The sequence below is a fragment of the Hordeum vulgare genome, chromosome 4H (genome assembly GCF_904849725.1).
Source record: "Hordeum vulgare subsp. vulgare chromosome 4H, MorexV3_pseudomolecules_assembly, whole genome shotgun sequence".
NCBI classification, from domain to species: Eukaryota; Viridiplantae; Streptophyta; class Magnoliopsida; order Poales; family Poaceae; genus Hordeum; species Hordeum vulgare.
Window position 1 is genome coordinate 572884809 of NC_058521.1, and position 9805 is coordinate 572894613.

Consider the following 9805-nt stretch of genomic DNA (forward strand, 5'->3'; position numbering starts at 1 on the left):
ATGACTGGGAATTAACAAATTCTTTTCGAGTGAGGCTTAGCTGCCCCAGAAAAGATATCAATTACTTCCTCCGTTCCTAAATATAAGTCTTTTAAGGTATTTCACTAGAAGTCTACATACGGAGCAAAATGAATGAATCTACACTGTAAAATATGTTTATATACATCCGTACGTAGTTCATTAGTCAAACCTTTTTAAAGAATTATATTTAGAAAAGGAGGGAGTATTTATTAAACTAGTAATCTTTCTTTGTCTACTTAGCCGCCTCATGAAAGATATCATATGCTTCTTTAAATAACTGTATTTCTTTGTCGAATGACGTTTAGCCGCCACCTAAACGATATATATCATATATATGAAGAACTACTTTTGTATTGTATTTTTCTGTACTGTAATACAATGTGCATGGTTGGTTTCTGTGTAAGTCAAAGTTTGCAAGCTTTGAGCAACTTGACAAGTTTCTGTGTAACGATATCATATATATGAAGAACTATCGGTGTGTATTTCTTGTATTATTGTAAACAAGTAATGCATGATGCTTTCAGTTTTGTAATTTTACATCCTGGATGGGAGGATATCATCCAGGGAGTAGCAAATCTTGTTGAATGGCGCGACGTGATCCTCGGCGAGGGCCATGAAGAGGTCGACGCTGCCCTTGACCGTGCGGGACGGCACGAAGACCATCATCCCCTCGACCGGCAACCCCGCGGGCAGGAACGCGGAGGGCGGCCCGGTTCCAAAGTCGAGCTGGTGGAACCTGAACCCCAGCCAGCTATCCACCTCGACGTCCGGACAGAGCATCGTCCCGCAAGTCGACGTCGCCTCGAGCTCCTCCCCGTTCGCGTCCGCCACTCCGCCGAAGTCCACGAAGGATTGCACGTACTCGTCGTCGATGCGCGCCGCGGCGTCGCGGATGGCGCCGACCACGCCGCCGTAGCTCAAGCCCAGCACGTCCCGGACCTGGAGCCTCGGGAACGCCCAGAGCACCATGTTCCCGAAGAAGTCCATGGACACGGGTGGGTTGGCCCTGCCCCTGCAGTTCACGGCCACCCTCACCTGCGTGAACTCCTCCGGGCTCAGGCCCCGCGCCGCCGTCATCTTCTTCCACACGTGCGCCAGCAGGCACTGGAACGTGCTGCACCGTGCCCCGACGCGGGACCTGAGCTCCGCCATGAACTCTGCAGTGAAGTTCACCGTGATGTTCTTGATCTTGTCCATGGGGAGAAGGGCATCGGACTGGCTCGAGCCGCTGCCTTCTCCTCCCTTGAACTCGATGGACCGGTGGTCGAACACCGGCTTGGGCGTGCGGCGTGGCACGGCGGTGGCCGCGCGGTCTATGAAAGGCGACGGCACGATGAAGCCCTTGCCCTCGCGCACCGCCGTCGCCCACGCGCCGTAGAAAGTGCTCGCTGCGTGGCCGTCGGCGATGTGGTGGTGGCATATCACGCCCAGCAGGAGGCCGCCGCACCTGTAGCGGCTCAGCTTAACCTGCAGCAATGCCGCTCCAATGCTCTCCTGTAATTCAAAAACACATCACCACTCCGTACTAGTACATTGCATGAATATATAGTAGCTTGGCGTACGTGACAGTACCTCAGGGTCAGGCACACTAGGGTAAAAGCCGTCGACGTCCGTGGTCATGCCGCCGGCGGCAAGCACGTCGGCCAAGTCGGCCGGGACGTCGGCCTCGATGACAAGCACGCCCTCGTTGTTGAGGTGCAGGACGCGCCGGCCGTGGGCGTCGAGGGCGAAGCGCCCCAGCAGGTGAGGGTAGGGCGCGATGGCCCGGAGGAGGCCCTCCTTGAGCGCCTCGTTGGACGGCGCCGGGGCGGGGTAGGCCAGCACGATGGGCACGTAGGTGTCGATGGCGGCGCGGTCGAAGACGCTCAGCTGGACCTTGCCGCCGGCCAGCGGGTGCGGCGCGGCGTACACCGGCTTCAGCATCGCGATTCTGCTCGTAGCAGCTGCAACCTGCCGACCCGCTTCAGCGTGGTTAACCTCCATTTCTGCGTACGTTTCGTATACTGTATATGCCAATGGTCACCTTTCTACAGAGAGGCCGATGTATCGCCGATATGTGAGTGTACAACGCGAGGCCTGGGCATGTAGGCTTGGATCGATGAGCATGTAGGGGCCCGTACCATCGCTTATATAGAGCTCCAGCCTCCAGGGTATACGCACGCACGCACGCACTGGAGCTCTTTCAGACTTGCCAAATTCTTGGCTTTTTGGACTAGTTGCACACGTGCCTATACATTACATTCGCAGTTTGCGGCTTAGTTTCCACCATGTGCTGTGCTGCATGCATTAGGAGCTGCTCGTGCAAAGCGGACTTAGAGCAACTCTAGTAGACCCGGCGTTCCGTCGAACGAGCTTTTGCAGGCTGGTCCGTGCTCGTACAGATGTAGACCCCTCAAACGGATTCGTAAAAAAATATATTCGCGGAATATTTTTTTTTACGGATCGGCTTTGCGGGGTCTGCTCTTTGCATCGTTGCTTCCTGTATATCATTAGCCCCCAAATATCAAATACAACGTAATTCAACAGCCGAAAACAAACTGAATTATTCGAATCAAACACAATACAATAATCATCCGCATTACAAATAATTATTCAAAAATGGTTATGAATACAAATACAAATGAATACAAAAATAAGTCACTGTCCAGCCCTTTGCCAATGTTGTTCAATGAGATCTTTCTGAAGTTGAAAGTGGGTGTATGGGTTTTCAATCTCCTTGTATGTGTGAAGAAAAGCTCTAATGCGGTTTGGGTCTCTAGCTGGTTTGACACGGCTACCCACATTGTCGTAAAAGGATTCTAAGTTCAATCCTCTGTCATCTTCAAGAATCATATTGTGCAGGATAACACAACATGTCATGATGTTCTTCAAGGTTTTCTTATCCCAAAAACGAGCAGGATCACGGACAATGGCAAACCTAGATTGCAAAACACGGAATGCTCCTTCAATGTCTTTGCCTCTTGCACCTTTGCAAATTCACATTCTTTTTTTGTTTTGGGTTCTTTGATGCTCTTGACAAATGTGCGCCAAGGAGGGTATATACCATCTGCAAGATAGTACCCCTTTGTGTATTCATGCCCATTGATAGTGTAGTTGCAAGCAGGAGCATCACCACTAGCAAGCCTAGCAAACAAATGAGACAGTTGCAACACATTGAGGATATGTAGGATTCTCCGGGCATTCGGTACCTTCTCCGGAAGAGGTGTGGAGGATATGTAGGATTCTCCGCGAAATAGTCTTGCATCAACATCTCGTTCCCAAGATGGCGATTCCGAGGAATGCACAAACGCCCGACAGTCGATCCTCGCCTCCTCTTCCGGTTCTCGTCTTCATGCTCCTTCACGGCAAGCGTCATGACTAATGTTTGCTGACGAAAGGTCGCAAGCATGGTCTCAACATCTGAGCCGTTCAAATCGGACGAATCGGATAGTAGGAACTTCTCGCACGGGATAAACTCCATCTTCTTGGGCGGGCGCGAGGATAGTAGAACCACAAAAAAGATACTAACCGGCAGCGGCGACGAGGCGGTGGTCGATCCTCGGCGGCAGCGGCGGTGGGGGGGGGCTCTTCTCATCGGATCCGGAGGGGCGGTGCAGCGGCTCGCCTATAGATATGGCCGGAATCGCCGGCGGTGGGCGGGCAAAAGCAAGGGCGGGGCGGCGACGAAACGAGGGGAAAATAGTGCAGGCTGAAATGTCCCTCCCGCCAACTGCTTCTCTATGATGTAGGGCACCGCAGCCGCGAGGGGGAAACCTGCGTTTTCGCAGGTTGGGGTCGTGAATTTGCCGCGCCCCCTAAAAAAATTTCGGGCCGGGGAGGGATGCGGGGTCTGATCGGGCAGGCTTTTCCGCCCCGACCCGCATTTTGACGTTTATTTTGCGGGTCGGGGGCGGATGTGGGGTGTGCTAGAGTTGCTCTTAGAGCATCAATAGTAGTACCCTCAAACCTTCAAACCCTCAAACCAGTTCAAGGGTTGAGAATTGGCATTTTTCGGCACTTTTAAGGGTTGAAAAACAAGGGCAAACACTAGAACCTATAAATCCAACCCTCATAATGGAATATTCCGTTATAAGGGTTGAATTTGAGGGTTCTAGTCTTTTCCGCAACCCCAACCCTTAAAACTGTCATTTGACATATCACAGTTATCACTAGAAAAACACAATCAACCTTGAAACAAACTAGGAAATGAAAATCATTGATGCGTGGTTTAATAGTTTACATCACAAAATCATCATCTTCCCCCTCTCATCGGCACCATCACCAAAAAGTTGCACCTCGGCGCCATCTCCTAGACCACTTCCACATCCATCAAGAACCTCCATAGGTGTCGGTGGTGGAGTCCTCCACACCGCCATCGCCACCACCACTCATCGTAGTGTCACCTCGAAGAGTAGAGGACCCACCACGGAATATCCTCTTCCTCTCCGCGATGTCCTCCTTGTAGTCCTTCCACCACATCAATTGGTCTTCATCCATGTCCTTCTTAGACATCATCATGTGCTCCTTCTCTTCCACCATGAGTTCTTTCCATGCATTTTCTTCTTTGGCCTTGATCATCCTCTCCTCCAAGTCGGCCTTGCGTCCTCTTTCTTCGGCCTTGCGCTTGGCTTCTTCATGCCTTGTGTCAACTTGTGCAAGCTTCACCTCTTTCTTTTTCTCGATGATAAGAAGCTTTGTCTCCAATGTCTTCATTGTCAGTGTCTCCCTTGACTTCATCATATGCTCCATCTTCTTCCTTATGCTTGACGCCTCTCCTTCCATCTTCTTCCTTAGCTTATATTTCTTGGTTTCCTCGGGTTGCACAAGTTTCTTTCATCCTCATCACTATCATCCATCCTAAGCATTGCCGCCTTCTTGGATGCGGTCTCTTGATCCCTCAACTTCCACTTGTCAAAAGTTTGAAGAATTGCCCAAGCATGCTTAAATGAGAATGCTTTGCCCTTGGAAGCGGCCATCTCCTTGTACCTCAAGCCGGCAATTGTCTCCTACAAACCCACCAATAGCATAGTAAACACACATAAGAACCTAACAATAGCATAGAAAATCAAAATAGATTTGAAAACACACATATGTACTCACATAGTCACTCTCCACGGTTCCACTAGGCGGTGCATCCTTCACTTGGTCCATTGCCGCACTCCAACGAGCACATTGGGGCTTCATCAACTCCCATCAGCCTTGAAGCGACCGGAATGTACGAGAGATGTACCCACCGGTCTTCGGCTTGATCTTGTAATAGGTGTCCTCTATGTGTTGCCAATAGCGTTTACCGGTTTGATCGGTACCGGTGCTTGCATCAATTCCCACGTATGCCCAAGCACGAACCAAGAGAGTATCTTCGGCCTCGCTATAGTTTGTCGAGTGCATGGCGGGGCGGGCAACGGTGGTGAACGCCTCCTCTTCTATCTCGGTCACCTCCTCCTCATCTTCCCCTTCCTCCTCATCATCACCCTCTTCCTCCAAGTCATCACCAAACCCAAATGGTTCGAGAGGAGGAGCCCCGAGGTCCACCTCCGCGTCTTGGAGAAGCCCCATGAAAGACGTCGTCGTTGCGGGCATACCATCGAGCACCTCATGCACGACGGGCGGAGGGTCGGTGATTGGAGGCGTGGGCGCGGTCTTTGTTTCGGGAGGTGGTCCTCTTCATGACCGGGGTCCCTCCCGCGGCGAGCTTGGCAGCCGCAGCACCCTTCGGCCCAAGCGACGACGTCTTTCGATGACGCTTGGTGGTGGGCGGTTGCGGCCGAGCAAGGGCGAAGGCGGGGGGCGGGGCGACTATGGGCTGTGGAGGGACGACGTGCTGGCCAGCACGTCGCCGCTTGGCGCCGACGTGGGTGGCGGCGACCACCGACGCCTGGCTCGGGACGGGCGGCTGCTGGGTTGGCGCGGGCGTTGCGGAGGCGTGCCAAGGGAGGAGGCGGGCGGCGGCTCCATGGCGCGCAGCGGCCGGCGGTTGCGAGCTTGGCGGGCGGCGGGAGAAAGGGGACGGGACTGATTTTTCCTTCCCGCGCGTTCACAATGGAGGAAAAGTCCCTCCCGGGCGACGATGGAACACGAGTGCGGGTTGGGGTAGTTTTCGCTCCCCAACCCTCACTTCTACAGGTTGGGAGGGGGTTTGAGGGTTGGACCCTTAAACTTTTTTGAGGGTTTGAGGGTTAAGGGGTTCTAGTCTACGTGTTTTTTCGCTCGCAAACTGTAAAAAGACGGTTATTTATAAGGGTTTGAGGTTTTGAGGGTACTACTAGTGATGCTCTTAGCCCTTTTCAGACCCGACCCGCCTCTGCGTCGCCTGAGCCGGATGACTCAGGGAAAACCCTATCCACCGTCGGCCAGGTCACACCCTCCGTCCAACCTTTGCATCGCCGTCGCCGAAGGGTTGGCCGACAAATCTGCGTCGGGCCCTCGGAAGGCGGCGGCAGGGCCGTTTCCCTCCTCCCTCGACCCTAACCACCTCACCCCTTTCGCCCGCCTTCAACCAGATCCGGTGTCTGGCGGCGCCGACGGCCTCCATCGACAGCGAGGCGGCCTTCACGTTGGCGGCGCCCGCAAACTCCGGTGGATCTTCACTGGCTGGCGGGAGACCTGTTTGCGATCTGGATGTGAACCTTCGCAGGCTGGCTGTGCTGCTCTTCGACCGGCTTTCGTGGCAGCCAGGAGTGCCTTGCTAGCTGGTAGTTGGTTTTCGGGCTTCCGACCGATGGAGGGGCCCGGGCGGCAGTTCTGGTCCTAGGGATCATCTTACGTCAAGACTAAGATCTACCTGACGTCTGTCCTTCTGATCTGGCTGGAGTGTCGAGTTCCGGAAGACTCCGTTGGCGAACTCTCATGGACGTGTTATACCTGGAGACTACTGGATTGGGTGGGATTCGGTCGTGCCCATTAGTCCTCTGTTAAAGAGGAGCGACGGGAAGCTCTGCTATCTGTTACTATCAGGAGTTATGTTTTGCTTCATGGTGAAGTCATAGACGGAGAATGCCATAGAAGCCGAGGTTGGAGGACTGGTAATGATGATTGGAGCCTACGGCATTAAGGGACTTGCTTAGAGTTTTAGATTCGTAACAGTGGTATGTAAATGGGTACGAGAGCACATGTGAATGTAACAGTGGTTGTATTAGTGCTGCAAAGACTGAAACTCTATAGCGGGGCTTTTCGTTTTTAGCTTTTTTTTTTTGGTTACGTGCATCCGTAATGCTACTAGGGTATTGCGTTTTTGCAGAGGCCGGATGTAATTGATATATTCACGTGCACGACGGCCGAGTAAAAAAAACGCGACGATCGCCGAGTCATACACGCACGTTTCTTGGTATGCATATGTACGCCTACCCACCAATCATTATTTTGGACCGGACCGGCGGCGGAATGACCACGAACGAGAGCGGACACACTCTACGCATGGCGTTGAACTTTGAGAACGACACTGGTCTGGATCCCAGGACTACTACCATGGCAAGATCCATCGACCCAATCTACCAATTCCACGGCGCCGGTGTTTCGTGGTAGCTGCTGACCGGGATGCTCCTTGCTTTAACATGCGTGTATAACGGAGGCTTGGATCGATTGCTTTAACATACGTATATTCTGTCGTGTACCTGAAGGACGGCGACCATTCAAAAGAAGCGAGGCCGGGGTAGGCGATCTGTGGACCAAATAATCTAGTCCGGGAGGCAAAGGTGGGGCCCCGCCCGCAACTTGTCTCAGATTAGGCTGCGTCCACCTTAGATTTCAGTTCTCCAGGTGGAAAAAACCATCAAGTTTCAACGTGTTATCGCCAGGCGAAAGGAACAGCTTGAGAACCTAGGTGTGTCCATCATCCTACTAGGAGCGCTTCGGTCTCCGTCTTATCCGCGACCGTCGAGTTGGGCATTTTAAACATCCACGTAGATTGGATACAAGGATGTCCGGACGTGTCCATCACGTAGAACTCAGGCCGGTCATAGTGAAGAGTATCATATAGTAGTATCATGCATATGATACTATTCTATGATACTACATTCATAGTACATGGTATTATAAAGTAGTATCATAGATGACCTTATTTACTAACATGCATGACACATAGTAGCATAGCATTTAACATGTTACGGTATCTACCTATGTTACTCTAACCCTCTCTCTCTTCTTTAATTGTCTGTCACATCAACATGTTTGCTAGTCTCAAGTACATGATACTACCTAAGTTACTCCCACTATAGCCAGCATTAACCTACACGGATCCATCTAAGGCACTGCTTGTTTAAAAAGTCCTAGGACTTTTTTAGCCCCAACTAAAAAGTCCCTAGCCCTACATGTTTGGTTTCATGGATTAAACGTGGACTAGAGGTTATTAAATGACATGCTAAAAGACCATGTTACCTCTACGAATGGCCTAGAGGTTATTAAATGGCATACTAAAAGTAGGGGCACTATTGAAAAAAGTCCCAAAAAAACTCTCTCTTAGGAACTTCTTTCTTTAGTCCCAAATGCCCACTTTTAATCCATAAAAGTCCCTCCCATTTGATTTAGATGGGACTAAAAGGTTTTTTAGTCCCTACACTAAAAAGTCCGTGTAAACAAACACCCCGTAACACATGTACTCCCTCCGTCCGGTAATACTTGTCAGAAAAATTGATAAAAATGAATGTATTTAAACTAAAATACGTCTAGATACATCCATTTCTCTGATAAGTATTTCTGGACGGAGGGAGTATATATTTCGTCCTTATGCACATCAAACCCTAGCCATTCAATACTTCACTTCCTACTTTCTTCATTTCATAATATAGTGCGCGTTTGGTTTTCAAGCTTTAAGTTTGATTATAAATTTAACCAACATGAGCGATTGTGGCGGGAGAAAAAATTGTACCATCAAAAACTTCATTCAAATACGAATTCAATGATATAACTTTTATTCTCGTTGCAATCGGTCTCGTTGGTTAGATTTATGGTCAATCTAGGCTTGGATCGATGAGCATGTAGGGCCCGTACCCCCGCTTATATAGAGCTCCAAGGTATACGCACACACGCACTGGAGCTCTTTCAGACTTGCCGAATTCTTGGCTTTTTGGACTAGTTGCACACGTGCCTATACATTACATTCGCAATTTACGGCTTAGTTTCCATCATGTGTTGTGATGCATGCATTCAGAGCTGCTTGTGTAAAGCAAACTCAACCCTTTTCAGACCCGACCCGTCCATGCATCACCGGCCAGGTCACACCCTTCGTCCAACCTTCGCACCGCCGTCGTCAAAGGGATGGCCGGCAGATCTGCGTCGGGCCCTGGGAAGGCGGCGGCGGGGCTAATTCCCTCCTCCCTTGCCCCCAACCCCCTCCGCCCGCCTTCAACCATATCCGGTGTCTCGCGGCGCCGATGGCATCCATCGGCAGCAAGGGTGGCCTTCATGCTGGCGGCTCCCACAGACTCGGTGGACCTTCACCGGCTGGCTGGGGACCTGTTTGCGATCTGGATGGGAATCTTCACGGGCTGGATGTGCTGCTCTTCGGCCGACTTCCGTGGCGCCCGGGAGTGCCTTGCTAGCTAGTGGTTAGTTTCCAAGCTTCCGATCGGTGGAGGGGCTCGGGCGGAAGTTCGTGGTCCTAGGGATCCTCTCACGTCAAGACTAAGATCTACCTCACATCTGTTATTCTGATCTGGCTGGAGTTTCAGGTTCCGGAAGGCTCTGTTGGCAAACTCTCATGGACGTGTTATGCCTGGAGACTGCTGGATCGGGTGGGATTCGATCGTGCCCATTAGTCCTCCGTTAAAGAGGGAGCGACGTGAAGCTTTGCTATCTGTTGCCATCAGGA

At 51.4% G+C, this 9805-nt stretch overlaps 1 protein-coding gene across 1 annotated transcript; it reads right to left on the reverse strand.

The window, feature by feature from the left end:
• Positions 1–409: 409 nt before the first annotated feature.
• LOC123447143 (tryptamine benzoyltransferase 1-like) lies at positions 410–2105 on the reverse strand. Its single transcript, XM_045123719.1, has 2 exons — positions 1594–2105; positions 410–1515 (listed from the first exon to the last, which is right to left on the reverse strand). The coding sequence occupies exons 1-2, from the start codon at positions 2002–2004 to the stop codon at positions 556–558; spliced, it is 1371 nt and encodes a 456-aa protein (XP_044979654.1). The 5' UTR covers positions 2005–2105; the 3' UTR covers positions 410–555.
• Between the last annotated feature and the right edge of the window lie 7700 nt (positions 2106–9805).